The sequence below is a fragment of the Leptonotus elevatus genome, chromosome 10, assembly GCF_054856555.1.
Source record: "Leptonotus elevatus isolate MCC_2025b chromosome 10, RoL_Lele_1.0, whole genome shotgun sequence".
In the NCBI taxonomy this organism is placed as follows: domain Eukaryota; kingdom Metazoa; phylum Chordata; class Actinopteri; order Syngnathiformes; family Syngnathidae; genus Leptonotus; species Leptonotus elevatus.
In genome coordinates, this window is record NC_141248.1 from 7530820 (window position 1) to 7555221 (window position 24402).

At 40.3% G+C, this 24402-nt stretch overlaps 3 protein-coding genes across 7 annotated transcripts in view; all 3 read left to right on the forward strand.

Annotated features, from left to right (window-relative positions):
• ndrg3a (ndrg family member 3a) overlaps positions 1 to 8236 on the forward strand; it is a 36033-nt gene extending 27797 nt beyond the window's left edge. For 2 of the 4 annotated variants that reach the window (XM_086086588.1, XM_086086590.1), the window contains 12 exons: positions 1019 to 1081; positions 1175 to 1235; positions 3122 to 3208; positions 3481 to 3537; positions 3920 to 4023; positions 4099 to 4164; positions 4233 to 4284; positions 4373 to 4420; positions 5566 to 5601; positions 5685 to 5736; positions 6791 to 6829; positions 7289 to 8236. In XM_086086588.1, the coding sequence (XP_085942714.1) occupies positions 1019 to 1081; positions 1175 to 1235; positions 3122 to 3208; positions 3481 to 3537; positions 3920 to 4023; positions 4099 to 4164; positions 4233 to 4284; positions 4373 to 4420; positions 5566 to 5601; positions 5685 to 5736; positions 6791 to 6829; positions 7289 to 7461 (838 nt within the window). In that variant the 3' untranslated portion in view covers positions 7462 to 8236. The remainder of the gene's footprint in view (positions 1 to 1018; positions 1082 to 1174; positions 1236 to 3121; positions 3209 to 3480; positions 3538 to 3919; positions 4024 to 4098; positions 4165 to 4232; positions 4285 to 4372; positions 4421 to 5565; positions 5602 to 5684; positions 5737 to 6790; positions 6830 to 7288) is intronic. The other 2 variants (XM_086086589.1, XM_086086591.1) reach the window with 2 other exon arrangements.
• A 162-nt stretch (positions 8237 to 8398) lies between these two features.
• On the forward strand, positions 8399 to 12150 carry sla2a (Src like adaptor 2a). 2 transcript variants are annotated; one of them, XM_086086592.1, is made up of 8 exons: positions 8399 to 8937; positions 9160 to 9242; positions 9311 to 9410; positions 9499 to 9585; positions 10874 to 10977; positions 11071 to 11223; positions 11571 to 11703; positions 11815 to 12150. In XM_086086592.1, the coding sequence occupies exons 2-8, from the start codon at positions 9170 to 9172 to the stop codon at positions 11936 to 11938; spliced, it is 774 nt and encodes a 257-aa protein (XP_085942718.1). In that variant the 5' UTR covers positions 8399 to 8937; positions 9160 to 9169; the 3' UTR covers positions 11939 to 12150. The 2 variants fall into 2 exon arrangements, with proteins under 2 accessions (XP_085942718.1, XP_085942719.1); XM_086086593.1 differs by having other exon boundaries at positions 8399 to 8840.
• Positions 12151 to 13561: 1411 nt separating this feature from the next.
• Positions 13562 to 23754, forward strand: trpc4apa (transient receptor potential cation channel, subfamily C, member 4 associated protein a). The gene is made up of 18 exons (XM_086088002.1): positions 13562 to 13729; positions 14573 to 14701; positions 15235 to 15351; positions 15474 to 15531; positions 15647 to 15702; positions 15803 to 15931; positions 17199 to 17400; positions 17474 to 17659; positions 17733 to 17875; positions 17951 to 18082; positions 18161 to 18219; positions 18288 to 18473; positions 18560 to 18650; positions 19367 to 19507; positions 19607 to 19718; positions 21025 to 21137; positions 21225 to 21431; positions 22866 to 23754. The coding sequence occupies exons 1-18, from the start codon at positions 13604 to 13606 to the stop codon at positions 23001 to 23003; spliced, it is 2325 nt and encodes a 774-aa protein (XP_085944128.1). The 5' UTR covers positions 13562 to 13603; the 3' UTR covers positions 23004 to 23754.
• The last annotated feature ends 648 nt before the right edge of the window (positions 23755 to 24402 follow it).

Sequence of the window (24402 nt, forward strand, 5' to 3'; positions counted from 1 at the left end):
CTGTATTCCATGTCTCCCATAGCCAACACGGCTGAGGATCATTATCAGGCTTCATGCAGGGCTTGCTAATTAGCTGATGGTTTGAAACAGGCTGGATAGGGGTACTTGAGGACCAGGGTTGAGAACCACTGATTTAGACTGCAGGCCAATTTGTGGAGCCCAGAATTCAAAGCAAACATAGTGCATCAGCATTTAGCTATTATGCTGCACATAAATGGAATAAGCTGCGAACAGAACTGAAGCTAGCTCTAAGTTCCCCCCCCCCCCCGTGTACCTATGATTAAGATTTTTTTTAAATCATTTTTAAATCTGTTTTTTTTTGGGGGGGGGGGGTATCTTTTAGTAATTTTAGAAAACTACTTTTATTTCTTTACTTTGCATTTAAATGTCTGTTGTCTGTTCTTTACTTTGCATTTAAATGTTTTATAACTATGTGAGTTACCTTGTGTATCAAATTTGGATTTGCATGATTAGGATTTTGGAGTTTAAAAAAGAAAAACAATAACCGATCTCCGATCAGAAGATGGATCAATATATCTATTTGAACAACTTGTTAATTTCCTGTTCACTTAACACTCGCTATTAATGTCGCTATTCACCTACAAACAAGCATTGAAATGCATTATGAAAAATAACAATTAAACCTTAAAGATTTTCCTAAAAACGCTGAAAAGCATTCAATACACAGAAAACAGGTGTTTGCTGTAATGTTTTGTTACGCGAATCCGATCAGTGGCGTCACTAATCAATCTGCTAATTATGACATTACAAACGATCACTGATTTTGCATAAAATGCTGAATATCTATCGACCTGATCCAGCCAATCAGATCTGTGTAAGGTCCATTTCAAATGTGCTATATAAATGAACTTAAGTGAGCTGCTAATGGAATTACATGCTATTAGTCTCCAAACTTTGTACTGTATATACCTTCCTGATGATCTCAACTTGCTCATAAAGAAGTGACCCGAGGAGGTTGACGTGATCATACGTGATCAGCTGTGTCCTCTTTCCCCAGCTATCGCTATCCAACTATGGATGAGTTGGCTGAAATGCTGCCATCTGTGATGACTCAGCTTAAGTGAGTACCGCCAGATGATGGCTGGTGAATAATTGTGCGCATGCATTGAGTAACAAGTCTACAGTCTTGCTGTAACTGGCGGCTTCCCTGCAGGGTCAACAGCGTCATCGCCATTGGCGTGGGAGCAGGAGCGTACGTCCTCAGCCGCTTTGCCGTGAGTCCCTCACCTGCACCACAACGTCCATCCACCTTGGCTCTTTGATTATTATTTTTTCTTCTGTTCCTCCCAATTCTCTCAACCTGCACCCATCTCTCGTTATCACCAGGGTTATGATAGTTTTGTAATTTTTCATTGTAGTTGGTGGTTCTGTTATTTAATATATGCTTAGTTTTAGTTAGTTTCAGTTTTAGTTAAAAAAAAAAAGTGCATTACTTGTGTGCAATATAAAAAAAAAAAAAACACCATGGGAGCAACGTCATCTGAAGGTGCTTTTCTATTGGCTGCTGCTAGATGACGTCACTTTTGTGTGACACACTTTCAAACGTCCTTATTCCGGTTAATATCCAAATAAATCTACTTAAAATCACATTTAAAATCATCCCCAAAGGCTCATGCATGAAATTAATTACCAAAGACTAAAACGAAGGACATTTTTACTATAATTATAGTTAGTTTTGTAAACATAAAAAGTAGTTTCAGTTAGTTTTCGTTGTTTAATTCATTCACTGCCATTGACGGCTATAGACGTCAAAAATTCATTTTAACAATTTCTATTAGTTTAACTTTTTTTTTTTTCACTTTTGTTAGCAAGAGTATGAAAACCTAGAATTAGTTTTTGTACATTTAGAAAATATATAGTTTGTGATTAATTGTAATTTAACTAGTGAAGTCATGCGATAAATTACGATTAAAAAAATTAGCACCTGCCGCACCTAATTTTTAATAATCTTTTCTTTAATAAAAAAGTTTTTATTTTTTAATTAAAAAAAATATATATCTTATTAGAAAAGATTCTTAAAAATTAGGAGCATCAGGTGAATTTTTTTTTTTATCGTAATTAATCACATGACTTCACTAGTTAACTCACGATTAATCACAAATTTTATATCTGTTCTAATACAATTAAAAAAATCTAGGTTTTCAGGAAAAAATGGTGAAAAATATCAAACTAATAGAAATAGTTAAAATGAATTTTTGACGTCTATAGTCGTCAATGGCAGTGAATGAGTTGAAAATCATTTTCGTTTTTATTTTATTTCGTTTACGAAATTGTTTTTTTAAATTCTTGTTTTAACTAAAATAACCTTGGTTATCACCAGTATAAATAAGGCTCTTCCAAGCCAGGCATCTTGTTATGCGGAGTAGCCAGCATTCCCTTGGTTTGTCCCACGCAGTGCAGCAGTTTCCTCAACAATCTGTCGAGCTGATGAATCACCCCGGTGGTTTCTGGCTTATTTTCCCCACCTGAAGCATTAGAGCTCAAATGAGTGTAATCTGTGTTAATAAAAGCGGGAAGGGGGTAAAAGAGATGGTGTTGGTCAGGTTTTGAAACTACTGGTGTGGGCTTAAGGAACATCACAGCTGCTCTTGTCTTGTTAAGAATTAATGAGAGAGAAAAAATTGATTGTGACATTCATTTGCTTTAACTGACTAGGAACAAAATATTTTCCCACTGAAGAGTCACAGCATCTGTGGCAGAATGACATTTGCTTCCCCCGCAAAGTATTTACCCACGGAAAGATGGACGGATCTTATATTTCCCCTGATCTGCGTATTATCTCCAGGCAATTTTTGCACTGCTTTTGATGGTGTTCAATTGCACTGTGGTTATTTTATCAGCAGGGCGACAGTTCCCGACCAATCAGAAAGTACTACCGTTAAATCCCACTTCAATTAGTTGTGTTTCTTGACTTGATATTTTCCCCTCAAACACTGCAATCAATTTTTTTTCCCCCCAAAATGTACAGCATTGCAAATTTGTGCAAATGCTTTTTTCCGAGTTAACAGGAAAATGACTCCATGGATTCTGACTAAGCATGATCTGAACTGCAGCATCCAAATAAACCTTCCTCCTTATCATCCGTTCTTCCCCTTTGCAGCTGAACAATCCCACGCTGGTGGAGGGGCTGGTCCTCATCAATATCGACCCATGTGCTGAAGGTTGGATCGACTGGGCAGCTTCAAAAGTCAGTACGACTGCACCGCCCTTTGCAGCATTTGAATTATTTACCGGCAATCCTCCCGGAGCTCGCTTGTCTTTGCACGCCATTTTACTGTTTCTATTTTTATGTCATATGCTCATTATGTCTTCTGTGTTTTCTGTGTTTTCAAGAGCTTAAATGGTTCTTTCTTTCAGAAAGTGTAAATGTAGATGCTTTTATTGTTCCATGTCAGGCCTGTGATGTTCAGTCGTCATCTCTGTCTGTTTGTTTAATGGCTTTCTTCTTGTGCTCAACAGCTGTCTGGATGGACCAGCAACCTGGTTGATGTTGTCATGTCTCATCATTTCAGCAGTGTGAGTTACGATAGTTCTGCGCTTGCTTGGTTGTACTCCTTTGGTTGCCTTTCTTCCCTTTTTTTTTCTTTAAAAATGAAGGAGAGTCCATCAATTTTAATAGGGCAGAACCTTGACATGACATTCTTGGAATAAGAATGGTCTGAGGTCATTCTATTAAATACTTCACATTTAGTTCTTATCTTTTTTTTCTTTTCTTTTTTTTTTCTGAGGGAGGCTGTGTATATGACCTACTTCACAAAATTTCCCAGGACAGTTTCACTTCATTTTGCTGATAGACAAGAACTAATTATTCTCTTTCTGTCTTCTCATTACTTGTATGCCGGCTCAACAACGATGTATGCACTCATATTTGGTGCAATCGGTGTTCTCTGTTCTGCAGGAGGAGCTAACGGACAACCAGGAGCTGATCCAGACTTACCGGTTACATATCGCCCAAGACATCAACCAGGATAACTTGGCCCTCTTCTGCGGCTCCTACCAATAGTATGATGCAACAATTTAAGTGTCACGCACGCCTTTTTGTAAAGTAACTATCCTTCCCTCATTGATGTTCTACAGTCGCCAAGACCTGGAAATCGAACGGCCCGTCGTAGGTTTGAACGAGCACACCGTCAACACGCTAACGTAAGCATTAATGGCTAGCATTCACCTGATTTTTAGCTCGTGAAGATGACATCTTTGTCTTTTTCCAGGTGCCCTGCTTTGCTGGTGGTTGGTGACACATCACCTGCTGTGGACGCTGTGGTAAATTACACACCATCAAGTATTTGCCGATGTAGTTCTATCAAATAAATAGATACCTTTGGAAATAATGCCAAATTTGCTGTTTCAGGTGGAGTGCAATTCCAGGTTAAATCCAACAAAGACAACTCTGCTGAAGGTGAAATATTTGACAATGCTTGTTATTTTGTACAGTATTTAACATGTTAGCTATCATATAACATCTTAAAATAAATGTGTAGCTATACAATGAAATGCATTCTGACTAGCAACAAAGATCTTGGGAAGCAAATCACCTTGCATAAGATTTGAAGCCATTTCACTTTTTTTCCCCCTCCTAATTGTAACTCATTACATAAGTGTCATAAAGTCAAGGCTGGTAAAAGTACATTTTAAAAACACACTTTTTATACACACTTTGAATGTTGATGCAAAAGGCGGCAGTTGCTGCTTATACAGTATTTGTGAGGTGAGTACACGACTCTTGTGTATTTCTTGGTCCTTTGCCAGGCACATAAATTGCCAAGGGAAAAGTTACATGGAACTAATGAAATTTTAACAATAACATTCCCAAATTAAGAGCGATTTAACATATTTGCCTTGTTTCTTGCACATCTCTTGACCGATTAAATCATTCCAACTTGAAGTGACACTTTCTACATTTCAACAGTTCAATGAATTCAACAGCATTTCGGTTCAGCTTTAGTGTTTCGACATTCACACGTCATTTCTACTGATATTGCGTTCTTCAGTTATTAACTCATTCACTGCCATTGACGGTTATAGACGTCAAATATTCATTTTAACTATTTCTATGTAACATTTTTTTACCTTTTTGTTAACAAGAGTATGAAAACATGCAATTTTTTAATTGTAATTTTAGAACAGATATAAAATTTGTGATTAATCGTGAGTTAACTCGTGAAGTCATGCAATTAATTACGGTTAAAAATGTAATCGCCAGATGCGATAAAAAAAAAGAAAAGATTATTAAAAATTAGGAGTTAGTTAGTTAACTCCCGATTAATCATAAATTTGATATCTGTTCTAGATGTGCAATATTTTTTTTTCTTCTAGGTTTTCATACTCTTGTTAACAAAAGTGGGGGAAACATTTAACTAATAGAAATAGTTCAAATTAATTTTTGACGTCAATAGCCGTCAATGGCAGTGGATGAGTTAAATACTGTGTTAGTGTCGGTTAGTGATTTGTCCCCTATAGTCTATGAATTAATTGTTTCTGACAATTGCATGGAATGAATGATTGTAGTGGACTCAAACTGATAGTGTTTGTCAATTCTCTCAGATGGCCGATTGTGGAGGCTTACCCCAGGTTGTGCAGGTAGGACTTTTGCGTTTTCAGACACACCCATGCCATCTCTTCAGTTTGCCTTCTAACTTCTCTCTAACGTTATCTAATGACAGCCAGGAAAACTTGCTGAGGCCTTCAAGTACTTTGTTCAAGGGATGGGCTACAGTAAGTACGCATGTCTTTCATTTGATGTGAAACATCTTGCAATGTAAACCGATTCAAATTGACGTCTATGTGGTCACAGTGCACTTCCTGTTGAGACCACTGTAATGTCTTGTGTACCTTAGAGAGTAGGATTGTTGTCACTTCTGTGTCTTGTAAACTGTTGCTCAACAGCCCTGATGACGACAAGCATTTATTTTTTTTCTGCCAACCTGGTCACAAATGGCCGAGATTTGTTACCTGCACACCAACAGACGCTAATGTCGTTTTCCTTTTGCTCTCTGTAGTGTTCAGTAGTACTGCTAACTCTCAGTAGGTGAGGTGTCAACTTAAGAGAACACAATTCACTCTTATGCGTTCATTTTGTGTCAAAACTCTCTGGTTGCAGTGCGGTGTTAAGCAGGCCTCCAAGTGTTCATTTGTAAAAAAAAAAAAATACAAATAAAACCAATAAAATGTAGGTATGATTGTATGCATTCTGAATGACCCATTTAGAACAACATACACTTTTTTTTTTTTTGAGATCCTTTTTAATATTTTGCCCCACAATGTCTTTTTCCACTATATTTGCTGTGCATACAAGACGTCATTTTTCAATTGACTCTGTAAACACGTGGAGGCATGTTAATGGTGAACTTGTTTTTGGGACGTTCAAGACAAATGTGAACTTCCAAAATCTCGCCCGACTGTGAGAGAGGCACCCTTTTGGCGCTTTGCTTGAAATGCCATTGAGTCCTCCTGTTGAGCTAAATGCCACTGTAGGATTAGTTGAGATTACAAAAAGAGTGTTTCCATCCTGAGAAAGGGTGGGAAATAAATCTTAACACCTCAGCATGATTCTGAAAGCTACTTTTCCCTCATTAACACATGGCCCATTGTGGGAAATGCTACAAGGTGGAATGTAGGCTTTGAAAATAAAAAAAATCTAATTTGCACTTACAGTATATTGTGATTTACTTCTTTTTTTTTACCCAACTATGCTAAAAGGTAAAGTGAGACACGAAAACCTTTTCAACCTTTCTTCCTCTTTCTGTCCTTCTTTAATCATGGCTTGCAGTTCCCTATGTCCTTCTCAGTCACCTGAGCAACGAATCAGGTACCAGGGTCTTAAAAGGCTGCCCGACTAGAAAGCTTTGAAGCCACCTGGCCTCACAACACCCCACGGTGGATGAATGGCATGCAGAATATATGCGGAAATCCTGTATATGACTATTTCACTTTGTGCAGTATTATTTATACGGGAGGATTTCTGGCATACTTTGATGCACATTTATCCCCCCGTAGAAGACTAGTTTAGATCCTTTAGCATGGATTTATTTATGATTTTGATTTTCTTTTTTTGCATGAACTGATGGTGTTTTTTGATTGCCGAGGTTTTACTTTGCTGTTGTGATGCCTCAATATGTTTTCAACGAAAACACGCATCATTTTTTTTGTTACACCCGTTTCAATTTACTTTTTTCATATTTTTTGCATGTTTGGCACAGCACTTGAGCGGTGGCAATTTTCACCAATGTTTTTTTTTCTTCTTCTTCTTCTCCCCCCTCCCCCCCAGTGCCGTCGGCAGGAATGACTCGCCTGGCTCGCTCCCGCACCGCCTCCTCTTCCAGCACCACCTCCATGGACAGCAGCCGCAGCCGCCACAACTTGAACAGCCTGCTGGAGAACAACGCCCCCGCGGCGCTGGAGCGCCAGGCCGGACCCCAGACCATGGAGGTGTCCTGCTAAACCCACCCATGCTCGCTCCCTTTGTGATTTATGTGCCCTCTCCCCTGCGCTTTCTCTCCCTCAATTCAATGCCCGAAGGTTCCGTAAGGAGCCGCGTGATTTAGAAGAGGATGTATTAACTATATCAACAGAAACCTATTGTTAACTATCTCATTATAAAATAAACACATTCCTTAACCGTCACTACAAACTATATTCGAATGTCTTGTATATTCATGTGATCCACTCACCTTGTATTTATTGCTTTTCATGTTTGTTCCCAGGTACACCCGTCAATGTTGTTAATATCACTTTTTCTTTTGTCATTGTATGCTACAAAACTTACTCTGTTTTAATCCATTTCTTTACTTTGAGGTCTAAAGATGCTGCCTCCATGAATTGTGACTCACTGTGTATTGGACTGTAATATGAAGCAGACACAAATTGTTAGCCTAATAGCATAATGGCCTATGTCATTAGTGAACGTTTTTGGGAAACAAGAAAGTCATCAACTTTAACAAGCGCGTTGTTTTTATTGCTATTGTGGAAGTGAGTTAAAAATGACTTGGGCTTTTGCAGTTGGACTAACCAAACGTGGCTGTATGTACTTGAACGGGACTTCGACACGCCAGGTAAAAACATCTCTCCTGACTAGTCGACAATTTAGCATTGAAGAAAATGTGTACTACTTTCTCTTTAACCTTGTTTACACTGAATTATTTCCCCCATTTTATTTCTACATTGTGTTGATTTAGACTATTTTACTTACTACTCAATAAAGAGATATAAAATATGACGAGTATTTCATGTTTTGGATCATTTCACTGACTTAATGTGCACAACGCAGTTGGCATCACTTCACAGAAAAACTGCGCTTCAGTGTCTGCTTCTGCTCCTGTTAGTGGAAAAAAAAAAAAAAGTGACTGCGGTGAGTTGTTTTCAAGCCACAATTATTTCCGCAGCATGTTCACCTTTTTTGTCACAGATGAGGACATCTATATTTAGCACCGTGGTTTGGTTTTTCTGTGAAAGAAGATTAACTTGACTCTGGTGTCATGTTCAGATTAGTTGCTCATTTTAGCAGATCAAACCGAGATTGCATATATTTTTTCGATTCACCCGCAAAACATTTTTATAGACACGGACGTATATAACAAGTTGAACTTGTTACAGAGAGCTCCTCGTGTCAGGATGTGATAGGAAAGTGCTGTTGAAGACCGAACCGTATGCAGGAAGCTTCCTCCACTAACAAAACCAACCAGCCCCCTCCTAACCTGTTTGCAGCTGCAAGAACATCAGCCTTCCTGGTTGCACAGCATTCATTTTGATTGATCTGCAAGGTCTGAGAGAGAAAAGCTGAGCTTTCTTTTTTTATGCCAATCTATACATGTTAGAGGCAGGTGAGCACATTTTCATCAAGACACCTCTTCTTACTGGATTGGCATAACGGCTGTAAAAAAAAAAACGGGTTTATTAATCATTTTTTATTTAAGTGTGGTAAGTGTTTTTTTTTCTAATACTTTTATGATTATTACAACTATGTCATACATGCATCTTGGTACACTTTAGCTATCACATTTATGTCAATGCATGCTGTTGGGGCTTCCTGTATTATCAAACTTTATGTTACCAGTAAGATGGTGGCTATTGTGAAAACTAATCTGAAAGGATTTGAATTCATCTTGCGTATCTGTAACAGTAGCACCTTCAAACCAACAGATCGAAGAACATGGGGATCTGCCCCTCCAGGTGCAGTTCTAACCTGGCAGTCTTAGAAAATCCACCAGAACCTCTTCCGTCAGGTAGGCTTTATTGACTTGTCACAAGACATTCTGGCCAATGTCATAATTTAATGCTGAAATGTGTACAGTCTCAGAGGACACCTTGATTGTATCCCTCTACGACTTTCCATCATTTGGTAGCACAGAGTTGGCCATAAGCGTCGGGGAGAGACTTCACATCATATCAGAGTATGCTTTTAATCTCATATCATTGCAAATTCACCCCAATTTCACATTGTCAGGTGAAATTGCTCACAATGACATTTCTTCTCTTTAGCGACGGTAACGTTCTGATGGTAAGGTCCACTACCAAGAGCAGAGAGATGTACATTCCCACAAACTACACTGCCAAAGTGACGCATAGGTAAGTTACGTAATTGTTATTGTGATAAAAGTTAAAACAACATTTTGAAGGAAAAGTCAACCCCAAAACACATTTTTGACAATATGTTCTATGCAGCTCCGTATTCTGGTTAACTCATTCACTGCCATTGACGTCAAAAATTCATTTGAACTATTTCTATTAGTTTAACATTTTTTCCACTTTTGTTAACAAGAGTATAAAAACCTAGAATTTTTTTTTTATTGTACATTTAGAACAGATATCAAATTTATGATTAATCGTGAGTTAACTATTGAAGTCATGCGATTAACTACAATAAAAAATTAGGAGCGCTGGGCGACTAAAATCGTAATTAATTGCATGACTTACGAGTTAAATCACGATTAATCACAAATTTTATATCTGTTCTAAATGTACAATAAATTTGGGGGGGGGGGTTCATACTCATGTTAACAAAAGTGGGAAAAAATGTTAAACTAATAGAAATTGTTCAAATGAATTTTTGACGTTTATAACCGTCAATGGCAGTGAATGAGTAAATATTGTATTTGTGGAATATGTGTCGAGCAGCCAAAACCGTTTTTATCCATCTCAGGGGGCGGCCATTTTGCCACTTGCTGTCGACTGAAGATGACATCAATGTTGCTGAGGTAACAACCAATCACAGCTCAGCTTCAGAAAACAGGTGAGCTGTGATTGGTCGTTGCCTGAGCCCTGAGCAACATTGATGTCATCTCATCCTTCCATACACCAGTGCTACTCACACTGGTGAATGGAAGGTGCGAATGTTTGGTGGCGGTCGGAGGGGCCGTAGGCTTCCGTCAGCCTGCCCCAGGGCAGCTGTGGCTACTTAAGTAGCTTACTGCCATCACAGTGTGAATGTGTGAGTGCATGAATAATGTATCCATTCCATTGTAGAGTGTCTAGAAAAGCGCTATATAAATCCGATGCTTTATTATTATTATTATTATCTTCATTCGACAGCAAGTGGCAAAATGGCCGCCCCCTGAATGGCTGGATTTTGCTTCATAACTCTTATTCCACAAATGTAATATTAATCAAAATGTCATGTTTAGACTAGTGGTGTCCCATATTTGTTTGTTTGTTTGTTTATTGTCAAGAAATGTTTAAGGTTGACCTCCACTTTAAGGGTTCAAACAATCACATAAGTTTACAAAGATGGAGATTTGCCTTCTTCACCCTCATACAAGTGTAAAATGACGGCTGACTGCTTGGGAGGCGATTCTCTTCTCATTAGGGCAAAATAGCATCATAAATATAAAGAGCTGTCGCCTCTTTCTCTATCCAGGTGGCTGTTCACAGGTATCAGCAGGCACAAAGCAGAAGAGCTCCTTATGCAACCACAAAACCGCATTGGAGGCTTCTTAATACGAGTGTCGGAGACGAACGCAGGTTCGAAGGTTGTCTGTTTCATGTTTTAAATGAGTGGATTGTTTCTGTCTGTTTTGTAACTCACTGCTGTGTCTGTGCTTTTCATCGCTTTAGATTGCTTTTCTCTGTCCGTCCGGTGGCGAGTCAACCTTTTATACTCGGATTGTGTAAAACACTACCTCATCTCTCAACTCCAAAATGGCCGAGTGTACATAACTCCAACACGATCCTTCTCCTCTCTAAAACATCTGGTGGAAAACTATTCAGGTTTGTAGGCTACATGGGATTTTCACATTATTAAATGGATACTGTGTTTGATCAATTTCCTAAAGGTAGATGTCCAGTGTTTTCCTTTTCTTTTGCAAGGATTTGGACTCCTTCTGTTCATCAGCAGAACGATCCTTGCTTTTTCCATTATGAATAAAAAAATGATGACTTGCTTCGCGTAATTTTCCTTTAAATAGGCTTATCTGGAAAAGCAAACATCAAATCTGTCTGTGATTTATATGAATGTTATATTAAAAAAATTGTTTAACAGAAAACCAAAAACAATTTTTTTTTTAACATACTTTTACATACATTTGATGATAAGAGTAACACCCATGATTTTACAGAGTTTGCAGATGGACTTTGCTGTCGGCTGAATGAGCCTTGCTTCATTCAGGGTTTAGACGTCCTCAGAGAGAACGGGCTTGCCGTACCCGCGGCCAACAGGAAGCCCCCCAACAACTGGAAGGATATCAGCAGGTGTGTGAAAGTCCACTATTACTTCTACTGAGGACCGAGGACACAAAACATCAAACAGTCAAATTATGATTTTGTCTATTACCATAAAGCCCCATTCCATTTGTTTTTCAGATCCATGATTCTCAAGAAAAGGCGAAGCGGGTCCAGCAGCTCAATGGTGAGTGAGGGTCTGAGGGAGGCCATCTGTTCTTACCTCCAAATGACAGAAGGCAACGACCACAGCTGGGACACTTGAGCTCAAAAGTTCAATGTGGCTTCAACGACGATATTCTTCCGAAGATCTTGGACAAGATTGGAAACGCGTTTTATTTTACTATTGATGAAAAGTCCTGTTCTTAATTTATTATTTACTGCTGTTTGAATGTATAACGTGTGATTATTGAATGTTTCTGATAATAGAATGACAATTAATCTACATAAATCTAATAATAAATCTGTCTCCCATTGCTTCTTAGCCCATTATCTTTGTCGGAATTCATACTGTAAAATATGATGGCAAAAAATAATACTTTGCTGCAATGGACTATATGCCACGGAGGAGGCGGGACTTCCGACTTCCGGGTTTTCGCCCATCAACTTTGTTTCTGTTTCCGGTTTGCGACGTGTGGGCCGCGTCCCAGTACTTGCGCTTCCGCCTTTGTGCCCCTGAATTGCAGTTTCCTGTCGACGGGTGCGAGGCTGCGAGTGTGTAGTGACTGTCTCAGTGTCCGAAGCATTTCAGATAGCCGAGACGCCCTCCCGCCGACGGGCGGGAGCGTGCGGTTGGGGGGCACAGGGGTGGGAGTACTGATGTGTAAAACCCGGAAGTTGGAAGTCCTTGGCATCTACGCCATTAAGTTACATATTTAACACTTCTTGTTTGGAGGCTGGTTTCACCGCTGGAATTCACAGTATGTACACACTGGACTTCATAGTATTAGCCACAAAGTCAACAAGTGTATTTGTAAAATTATTTGATAACGGCCAAGTACAATGAAACTCCCTTGCTCAGTCTAAATTCCTTTGCATTTAAAACGACTGCTACTTTGCCAAGCAGCAAATGAAGGAGACCATCACCACCCAATGCGCCACTTTGACACAACCGGTTGATGTGCAACGCAGCACTCCAGGCAGTGTCTATTATGAGGTCATGGGTGATTGTACTATAGTAGTAGTGGTAGTCGCAGTAGTAGAAAAAGATCAAATAGAAGCAGCAAGATTAAGTATGATTTCTTCTGGTAACTAAAACTCATTTTAATTGTGATGAATGACTTGAGAGACACAATATAGGAAAACAACCAATTTCTCTATTTGTGTCCTGCATCAATTTGAAGATCAGGTCCAGTGTTGCCAAGTTGCCAGAGGATATTGCTGAAAGTTGCCTAATGAAGATGCCATAAAAGTGTTGCATAATTATGTAAAACAATACGCAGATCACAAATGGCCAGAAGCCACACATGGTTTTTACCTTAGAAAAAAAAAGTCTCTCACGACAAACCAATATTGCTACAAAAACTGGCTACTCTTCTTTTCTTTTTTTAACTACAACTTATCTTTTCTTATTTTGAGAAAATAATACAGGCTAATTCCTATCGGTATTCCATTTTAACTGTGGTTCTTGAACTATTTAAACATATCAAGGAAATTGAGCAACTCGTAATGTAAAGACAATTTTAGCCAGAAACAATGCAGAAGGCACACATGATTTTCGTCTTCTTTCTGTTTGAGTCGCTTTTCAAATCGATAAATGTGTTGATGGGTCCTTGTTGCAAGCGTGGCCTGAAAGGTTGTAGAGTTCTTCTACATTGGCATTGTTGCGGTGTTCCGTAGTCGGCCAGTAGATGGCGCCTAATTGCCTCAAGGTTTATCATAGTTTGCATCCACTTCCTGCCTGGACAGCTCACTTCAGGAAGAAGAAATAATGGCGACGCTCAAAGGGTCCGAGACCCACTGTACGGGGACAAAACAAAGAAATTGCAAAAGTAACATCGTGTTCAAGTTCACGGAGAGTAAAATCACAGGACAAACTTTTAGTCGCGGGACGCAGGTAAGCGACACGATATTGCATTTGGACAGAAAAGACGTCGGAAAGTTGGTTGCCTCAAACCAGGGATTTGCGTTCTGGAGTGCTGCCTGAAAAGCGAGACGCAATCAGGCAGGCGTGATTGGCGACTCACTGCTTTCGTTTCGTTCAGCATTTTTGCAACGGGCAGCGACATTTGGTGCATTTCCCGAACATTAACCAGAACACACGGCTCTCAATCTTGCCTTCTTGCTGATAAGTGCACAAAATGCTGGCGTGATCTTTTGTTGTTAGCACACATTAGCTTAGCATAAGCAAACAGGGAGGGTTCGGATGACGTCTTGGATTTTGTTGCTCTTGTCTCGTGAATCCTGTTTAGGAGCAATAACATCGCAACAAAGTCGTTGATTGTTTCTGTTTCACGGGGCTGTAAACGAAAGTCGCCAGCTAGGCAGGCAGGCAGCTAACTAGCTTAGCCAGCTGAACGGCTCAGGCGATTACGTAATGTCCACCCACCACTATAGGAATAGTTTCCATAAAAGGACACGCTGACGACAGCTGTTTTGACAAATTTAACTTTAACAAGTTCGCTACTACTCATTTATTGAACATTGTGAACGGGATTTCTGCTATACACAGCATGTTTGTGCTGTTAAGTTAAATGGTAGTTAACAAGCACCTGTCATGACATGTCTAACCATGGCAAGCACATAATTATCACACTTCATTAGGTACACCTGAACTATTGAAATATATTCGATTCAAGCGTTACATGCAAATTAGTACAAACATGCTCATTTGCTCACTAACTTACATTGCTTGACTACAAATGTTGTAATCGGGCTTGCCTGTCATTGTGCTATGAAGCTTCCAGGTGGTCTCCTTCAGGAGCGAGACAAGCGGGCCAAGTGGCAAGGCATTCCTACCTTGCTCCAGAACCTCTACGAGAGCAGTCATCCCAACAGTGACCTTTCGCATGCCCATGGCCTACTTAAGGTAACCACGCTGCAGTAAAATACAGTACGGAAAGCATGATGGGGCTGGTCCTTTCAGAATCTAACATAGCATGTAACTGCAATGCAAAGTGATCTAAAAATGTGTCGAAAAGTTGCTTGCAGTTAATTGAATGGTGGGACACTGACTTACTAAGAAGAATTCAAACAGAAGAGTAATGTTAATATTCATTTATTTAAACTTAACTTGGTACGTGTTTCTTAATGTACCAAATATTCTATATTCTGTAAATGTTTTGGTATGTTACCCAAACATTTCAGAACATTTATTTAGCGCTGTAATTTTATTACTGTGTAACCACAATATTTTTGCTCATTCTTATCCTGCCGTTAGAATCTAATGTCGGCCCATGCCTACATGATGCATATCTGAATTCTGCCACTTGAGCAAAAATACATAATTGTCTCACATGAACAATGGAAATACAGCCTTAGAATTGTCAAATGTTAATACTCATGCACAACAACTGATTTCCCCTCAAGGATATGACGACATATAGCTTTGTGTTTCATAAGGTGTTATCGTCCCAGCTGTCCATGGAGGCCATGTCTTTTGTCACAGAGGACAGAAAGACTGCTCAGGAATCCACCTTCCCCAACACGCACACCTTTGACCTCTTTGGGGGAGTCCATGTAAGGTTCACTCATCTCGTCCCACTGCATTGTCATGTAGAATCGTTGCATCTTTGCAGTACTTGGTCTGGGAATAACAGCAAAAACTCAGAACACTGACTGTCACTTCCTTCTTCTTGTAGCTGCTGGTAGAGCTCTTGATGAGACCCACACTAACTATGCAGAAGAAAAAGCCAAAAAGTAAGAGAATATACATCATCGTAACTTCTACTGTATACGCTGTGGTTGAATTCCAAGAGGAGGTTGTTTGTAGCATACCTTAAAATGGATCAATTCCCTTATTCTGTTGCACTAGTGAATGATGATTTGGTGAAAGACTGCCTTAGTGTTCTCTACAATTGTTGCATCTGTGTAAGTATTCTAATTTCCAATTTACATAAATTCCTTTCATTTTATGTACTGCTACAGTGGTGATATTAACAATTTTCCAATCCTGACAATTGTTTCCCAGACGGACGGGGTGACAAAGAGTCTAGCTGCTCGGGATGACTTTGTTCTGTTCCTTTTCACTCTGATGACAAACAAGAAGACCTTCCTACAAACTGCAACTCTAATTGAAGACATACTTGGAGTTAAGAAGGTACATCTTTTTACTGCCTCTCTCAAACAAAAGTAGCAAACAATGAAGACTTATCTAGCCTTATTTATGATGCCAAATATCAGCTATTAAATTGCATGTTTTCATTAACAGTTTACGTGCTGCTGGTGGGTGTATTGCATGTGATTTGTTTTTAATTCAAGCTACTAGAGTTTGACGAGTCTCCCCCATGGACAAAGCTCAGTAAAATGTGTCTGTGAATATGAGAAATACTGTTTGCTAGATTTGTTAGTAGAAAAATGAAAAATACCCAAAATATAATAAATACTAGGGGTGTGAATTGCCTAGTACCTTGTGATTCGATCTGTATCACGATTCTTAGGTCACAATTCGATTCAATACCGATTAATCCTGATATGAATCTATAAATCAGTTATTGCGATTAAAAAAGGTTTTACTAACATTTAGAAAATACACTAAACTTGTACATTGGAAGATTTGTATGAAAATGTATTTCAAGCTTATAACTGTGAGCCACTGTATTTAACAAACAGGTTGTAAACTGTTTCATGTTTGAACAGCATTGAAATCAAATTTAAGGCTTAATGTTCCATTAATATAACATTCTTGCATGCTCAAAGTGTGAACCCTAAGTAAGACGTTTTGTTGAATATTTCCATCAAAATTGATTCGGCTGCATATTGAATAGATACGAGAATTGTGCGCTGTAATATCGCGATATATTGCTGAATCGATTTATTTAAATACTGGGGGGGGGGGGGTCTGAATATGTAAGTGTCAAACCGTGAGAAGGCAGGGGTTGACTGCAGTTTTAAGTTGTAATATCACCATTCACCACTAGTTGACAGATGTGGCTGACACTAGGTCTTGTACTGCCCTTTATTACAATGTGAGCAGGCCTAATAATTTTTTTGCAGATTTGGAATGATATTTATGAGAAACATTGTACCTCAATAATATGTATGGGGGGAATGCAAAAGTTGGTTTGCTATTCAGCAGCTTTCCGCTGTCCTTGAACAAGAGCCTATGTCGTTATTTTGTTATTTGCTTCAACCCCTTTGTTGTAGAAATGTATAAAGAGCGCATATTTTGCACGTGTGCTGCATGTATTTCATATTTAAAATTGCATTTTTGTCATACATCTGGTGAGGAAGTGCGTGGTCCTATGTGCCCCCGGCCCCCCCCCCACCCCATCCCTCTCTGTCGCACTGATGAAAAATCTTGGCCCACTCCAGCATTTAAGTTGCCCATCTCTGGCATTTTTTGACGTCTATTTTTGTTTTGGCAGGAGATGATCCATTTAGAGACCATCCCTAACCTGTCAGGTCTGGTTCAAAGCTTTGACCAACAACAACTGGCCAACTTCTGCCGCATCCTGTCCGTCACCATCTCAGAGCCCGACTTGGGCAACGACGACAAGCACACCCTGCTGGCGAAAAATGCCCAGCAGAAACGAAACTCAAGTCCCTCGCGTGCAGAGGTCAATCAAGGTAAAGCGTCCCCAGAGAGCAATTCTGTTTTTGTCCTGGTGACAAATAACAACACACTCCTCTTTTGCGACAGTCACCTTGCTGAACATCCCGGGATTCATCGAGCGTCTGTGTAAGCTGGCCACTAGGAAGGTGTCGGAGGCCACGGGGGCTAACTTCCTGCAGGAGCTGGAGGAGTGGTACACGTGGCTGGACAACGCCCTGGTGCTGGACGCGCTCATGCAAATGGCGACGGAGGAGGCCGAACAGAGCAGCACAGGCGAGACAACCGTTTGTGCTTCTTCCCGCTGTCATGGGTGCACGCCGACAACATTTCTCTTGTGGGTCTTCAGAGTCCTCGGATGAAGGCTCCCTGGCCACCAGCCCGCTGAGACATCGTCTGCCCCCGTCTATGAAAATCGTCCATGAGATCATGTACAAAGTGGAAGTGCTCTATGTGCTGTGTGTGCTTCTCATGGGCCGACAGAGGAACCAGGTGGAGTCTCGTTGTGCAGTGCAGTGCAGTGCCAAGAGGAGTGTCCCGCCAACATTGTTGTCTGCCTCTTTACAGGTCCACAAGATGCTGGCTGAGTTTCGTCTCATCCCAGGTCTCAATAACCTGTTTGACAAGCTCATCTGGAGGAAATACACGCTCTCAAACCACGTGGTGCACGGCCAGAACGAGAACTGTGACTGTAGCCCTGTACGGACGCCCCTTCTTGTTTAAGGAAGACTGTTCTTTTAACCATACGTAATAATCTTGTCTTCTCTCACGCTGCAGGAAATCTCTTTCAAAATCCAGTTTTTGCGTCTTCTTCAAAGTTTTAGTGACCACCATGAGTAAGTAATCCTTTCATTCCATGTCGGTCTGGTTTGACGTTTCCCTAAGCACGATGTCTCTGTCTCAGGAACAAGTACCTCCTGTTGAATAGCCAGGAGCTGAACGAACTGAGCAGCATATCCATGAAGGCCAATATTCCCGAGGTGGAGGCGTTGGTCAACACTGACAGAAGTCTTGTGTGTGACGGCAAAAAGGGCCTCCTCACGCGCCTCCTCACCGTTATGAAGAGGGAGCCTCCAGACTCGTCCTTCAGGTCAGGCAGAGAATCAACAAGATGCTCATTGTTCTTTTGATTGATTGATTTCTTTGACTTGACATACTCTGCGTCTTCGGCTATAGGTTCTGGCAGGCGAGGGCAGTGGAAAGTTTTCTGAGAGGAGCCACTTCGTATGCAGATCAAATGTTTCTCCTGAAGAGAGGACTGCTGGAGGTAATTGGACTTGTCAAGATGACTACAAGCAAAAAAAGTTTTTCATACAAATTGTTTACTGAAGCGGCGCAACGGATTATGTACCACGGTTCGGGCCGCACGTGGCGGGTGAAGAAAAAAAATGTGCCAAGGCAAAAGGATCAGTCCACATTCACTCGAATAGCAGCAGAGGAACTTGAAAAACCTTGTGTCGTGTATGTCGCATGTATGGCAGCATTTTGGCGACTGGGATGAAACGAGTCCTTGAGTCATTCGGTACCTCCGATTGAAAGCCTCAGTTTATTTGATGTGCGTGCGTTGTTTTGACAAAGTTGCCACAAAAGGTGCAAACATACTCATAACGTAACACGGCGCCTACACAAAGGATCATTTCAAAATAAACCACTAGTTTACTGTAATTATGACTTTACTACTGCATTAATATTGCCGCTTTAGGAATTGAACTCCATCAGAGAGCCCCCAGTATAAGATTCTGCAGAATCTCAAATTTAAAGACGTTTTAGTCACAAACGCCGCCGCACGGTTGTTTGAATGGAACAAACGACGTTCGTATCGACATCGCCCACGGCGTACATTTGAGTTTGACTGCAAAATACAAGAAAATTGCTCACGTGAACAGCATGAACTGGGTTTCCATATGAAAGTTGTCTGAAAATTGTAATTCCACAAATGACAATCCAGTACTGCTACAAACGTCTTCTTCCATCCTGTGACAGCACATCCTGTTCTGCATCATCGACAGCGGCTGCACTTCCAGGGACGTTTTGCAGAGCTACTTCGATCTGCTCGGGGAGCTCATGAAGTTTAACATTGATGCCTTTAAAAGGTTCAATAAATACGTCAACACAGCGGAGAAGGTACCATTTGTGTGTCTTGCAGGCTTACCTGCCTGGATGTGACTGCATTTCGCATCAACAATATAGATGGTGATGAGCTTGTATTTTATCTGTATGCAGTTCCAGACTTTCCTGACACAGATCAACAGTTCTTTGGTGGACTCCAACATGTTGGTGCGCTGCATCGTGCTGTCCTTAGACCGATTTCAGAGCCAAACTGAGGATGTTAAAGGTAAATCCTAATGGAACAATATCTTCTTTTTTTCTTTTTGCTAGAGATTGACCGACGTTTGGCATTTTCAATGGCATCGGCCAATAAGACCAATCAATTAAAAAAATGATGTCATTATTTTGTGACAGCATTAGAACCAAAATACAGGGAGCGGATAAGTGAGACTAAAATTTCAGTTATATTGACATTTTGGAAAACTTTATTAACCCGAGAAAACTTCAGGAAGCTATTTGTTTAAGGGTTCTCCCTGCTTTTTTGTGTGAAGATGTTTTGTCAAAGATAAATAATACAATAAGTTGAAAAGCTCTTTATGCTTGAAGACATTTAAACAAAGCTAAGTATTGGAATTTGTTGAATTCAAAGTCGACATCAATAGTATCCCTTTAACTAGTTACCGGCCTCCTTGGCTACCAATAATCTATCGGCTCTGGAAAAAAACAATATCGGTCTCACTCTATATTTTTTTGTATATATAACCAAGTATAATAAAAGACTAAAAAGGGCATGTCAGTTACTTGTCTTGTCATTCATTTTGTATTTATGTACTAAAATGGGTTTTCGTACAAATTTACTGTGATTACACTCTAAAAACAGTTGGGTCAAAAGTGGACCGATCCTCTACTTTGAGTCAAGAAATGGGTCTTTTAGTGTACTCGTAAACATTGGTCAGATCCGTTACTTGGGTCATTTTGTATAAAACAACCCAAGAAGTTGGCCCAAATTGACCCATAAAGTGGATCGGTCCATTTTTGATCCATAATTGGGTTACTTTTGACCCAACTGTTTTTAGTGTGTAAGATGTTACTAATACAGATATACGTTGTATATATATATATACACGTTGCCCGTGTATGAATGTAAATCAATTGTACATTGAGATATAATGTAGGTAAAATGTCTGAATTTGTTTTGCTCAAACGGTTATTTTCCAAAGCTTTTGATTTCACTATTTGAAGAAATGTAGGTAATGTTATAAAGGTGTAGCATACTTTTCTTATTTCATTAAGTAGCCAACAAACCATCAATCATTTATTTTATTTAATATAAATGAACTGATTAATGAATTTAATAATTAGCATGAAACACCGACTGTTGTCTGTAGAAATAGTGCTATGGCGCAGGTCTGCATGGACGCAACACAACTTGCCGTAGCTGACGTCACGTTTCTTCGACTGCAACGAGCTGAGGCCGTTAAAATTCAATTCAACAGTTGCCATGCCTACTACTGTAAAGTTCTTATTTTTGTGTGTCTTCGCCCAGACTACTGAAACTCCTTTTCCTAAGTGTCCATTTTGTTCCTCACTAGTGGTGGAGGTGCTTTCCGAGTGCTGCCTGCTGTCCTACATGGCCAGAATGGAGAACAGACTGGCCTTCCTTTTCCGACTAGTAAACATCATCAACGTGCAGACGCTCACGCAGGTTTGACCATAACTTTGTGCACTGAAGCATTTTGCGGGAAATGGCATTTTTGCGCCACTTGTTGATGCATGTCGCTTCTTTGCTCAGGAGAACGTGAGCTGTTTGAACACCAGTTTGGTCATCCTCATGTTGGCCCGCAGAAAGGCCAAATTGCCCTTCTACCTTAACGCCTTGCGCGAGAAGGAGTACGCCGAGAAGTACCCCGGTTGTCTGCTCAACAACTTCCGCAACCTCTTGCGCTTCTGGCAGTGTCACTACCTCAACAAGGACAAAGACAGCACCTGTCTGGAGAATGTGAGTGTGATGACCCGAAGCATCTCTTAACAGGGCCAAACTGACATCCAGCGTCAAAGTTGAGAGCGTCGAGCACGGGTGTACATGTTTGTTCAAATGTGACTTGATATTCATCTCAGTGGCATTTTTTTCTTCTTCAAATGACTTATAACGCGATTTCCACTCTCGTTCTGCTCTTGAAGCTTGCTATTTTTATATTCAAGCCAGTCCAGCGGTCAGTGCAGAGGCCTAAAGGCAAGGCAGGCATTGTCGTTGAACGGCGCGCGGCGTGCCTCGAGCCAGATGTTGGTCCGCAGCAGTTAGCGAAGACCAAAGCCGAGCTAAAAGGAGAATGAATGTTGAACACGTGCCAAATGGAACGTAACACCGCTTCGCGTGAATGTTGCTGTCAGCTGCTTTGTAGAGGGCCAACTGTTTGCTCACAAGGTGAAGTCAAGGTCGTCTTGTTACTTCTGCCGCCTCCTTTCTTCTCGTGCTCAAACGTATCAATATGGCAGCTTTCACATTAACCATGCCGCATCTTTTTTTATTAATTTTTTTATACATATGACTATGGTAGATTCACAATATTACTAAAAATATATTGAAATGTAAAAATTAGGAATACACGAGTGGAAAGCATTCCGTTATTTTCAATACAACAAATATCAAATCTGCAACTCCATGCACATTTTGTTATTAGAAATTGTAAATGGGAACAGGGAGGCGGTGCGTCTGACTTCAAAATCAAAAGACTTAAAAAAAAAGTGTGTTTTTTTTCTTTAAAGGAAATAATTAAGTTAAGAATAAAGATTTGTGCACATAAAAATGATCATCAGCATTAGGTGTCCTTCATTGGGATCACATTAAAGTCCTGTTCTCAAAAATAAATCATTAATTTCAAATCAAATTTTCCAATGATTGACAGCTGATCGTAGATGACGTATGACAGTTTGGGTGGAACCATTCTGGTTTGCGGAGACTGAATATACATTTAATCTTATTAACTTAGATTTTCCTGAAATATTTACATCATATAATAATTATTTTTAAAGGATTTTGCACGGATGCCGCTTTTAAAATTTATTTTAGAATCTTGCATAACGAATATGTATTGTACTTATTTATTTATTTGTTTGTGTTTGCATCTTTTTTTGACACTTTTGTGAGGGCCAATTTAAAATGACGATAAGATTTACAAAACTGTTTCCTTGTGTTATTGTAATATCAACACTGGGACTTTATGCTGGCAATAGTCTGACCCTGAAATAGATCATTTCTATTTCCAAATAAACATATCCAAGTCGTTATTGTGGTACGTTTTGTTTGACTTTGGAGATTACACTGTGTTAAAGATGAGAAGTGTTAACTTGTCAAGCTACTCTAAGCTTGTGACCCTTTTTAGTGTTCTAATGGAGCCGCTGACTTTTGTCCAATGACATTTTGTCTCCCCAGAGCTCGTGTATCCCCTTCAGCTACTGGAAGGAGACGGTGTCGGTGTTACTGGGCTCAGACAGGACTTCTCTGTGCGCCATAGCCAGCTACATCGACGAGCCCTTTATGGACCTGGACAGAGATCTGCTGGAAGATTGACCACGAGCGAGTGCACAGTGCGGTGCGCTCGGGGTCGGGGGTCGCAGGTAACGCGGGCGCCTGACGTCGCTGTGGACTCCGCTGAGCTGCGCCGTCCAGGCGCCCGGCGGCTCACCTGTCTGCCCTGTCCCAACTTTGAGGCTGAAACCCGTCTCGTCCCTGCAAATGGAAGCAGGCCCCGCGCTATGGCAGTGTATGGACCTTCGGAAATGACGCCTGCGTTGATTGTTTGCTTTAGCGGGAACAAAATAAGAGCCTTTTTATATCATCTTTACAAAATGTAATGATAAATAAGTTCCATTCGACAAGAAAAAGACTTTCATCCATGCATCAAATGGCTGCAACCACTCGGCCCCCCTCAATACACCTCCATGGCCTCATGGGGAAACCGAACGTCTTCTCAGCGGACATCTTCATTTCCTCCTTGCGTCTCCGTTGATAGTTGACAGCTGTTGATTGGTGCTTTCTGGCCTGACCAGCACATTCACTTTCTCACCTGGGGCTCTTCATTTAAAATCCTCCATTCTCTACAAGCTTCTTTTGGGGGACTCTTCTTGCTTATTTTGTCTTGTTGGAAACGATGGCGTTAAGCTCTGGATGAACTGTAGAAAACATTGCACAGTTTCACTTGTTTTTATTGTTTATTATAACACCTTTTTGTTGATTAAAGAGTTGCTTTTTGTAACAAAATTTGTATGGTTGGTTGTTGTGAGATGCTTTTTCGAAGAGAATAAACTATGCAGGCAGTAGAGGTCCGATAGCCTTTTTTTTTCTTTTTTTTTCTCATCACAATTGTTCTCTTTGGCTTTCTGACTGGCCGCAAGCTGAAGTGACAATCTGTCAGTGCGATGGCTCGTTTGCGTGGCGCCGCTTGGATCATTTGGGAGTAAGAGACGAGCAATGTGCTGACATGGCGTGTTTGGGCTCCAATCAATTACACACACTTAAGATAAGTACAAATGAATGAGCTACCTCATTATGTCCTTTTCGAAACAATTGTGGACAATTTGCCTCCCAGCATGTCATGAGTCATGTGAATGTAAAATGGCATTTCGACACTTATCCCTTGATGCCTTAGGATGCAAAAACACATCAAAAATCTGTTTTCCTGTTGCAGTCACTTGGCATGTCTTTAAATAAAATGTGACGCTTGTGTCACTTAGTTCATCTTCTGTGCTTTGCAATCAGGTATTTTATTTGTTGACCACAACAGGAAGTGATGCTTGCTGGGGACTTGTGAATCCTCGATTGCTCATATTGTGTCGCTGATTCCGTTGCTTTCAAAGTCAGCTGCTTCAAAAACACGAGTGTTGGCTGTGGCTCAGTTCAGTTGTAAAATCCACCGGTTCGGTTTGACCTCTCGCTCTGATTGAATTTGTTTTGTTCTTGCTTCTGTATG

Coding starts and splice junctions, on each gene's coding strand:
- sla2a (XM_086086592.1), top strand. CDS start 9,170: ATGGGGATCTGCCCCTCCAGGTGCAGTTCTAACCTGGCAGTCTTAGAA. Junction 9,586..10,873: donor ACTGCCAAAGTGACGCATAG/GTAAGTTACGTA, acceptor TTCTCTATCCAG/GTGGCTGTTCACAGGTATCA. Junction 11,704..11,814: donor AACTGGAAGGATATCAGCAG/GTGTGTGAAAGT, acceptor TTTGTTTTTCAG/ATCCATGATTCTCAAGAAAA.
- trpc4apa (XM_086088002.1), top strand. CDS start 13,604: ATGGCGACGCTCAAAGGGTCCGAGACCCACTGTACGGGGACAAAACAA. Junction 17,660..17,732: donor GGCCGAACAGAGCAGCACAG/GCGAGACAACCG, acceptor GTGGGTCTTCAG/AGTCCTCGGATGAAGGCTCC. Junction 18,220..18,287: donor AGTTTTAGTGACCACCATGA/GTAAGTAATCCT, acceptor TCTCTGTCTCAG/GAACAAGTACCTCCTGTTGA.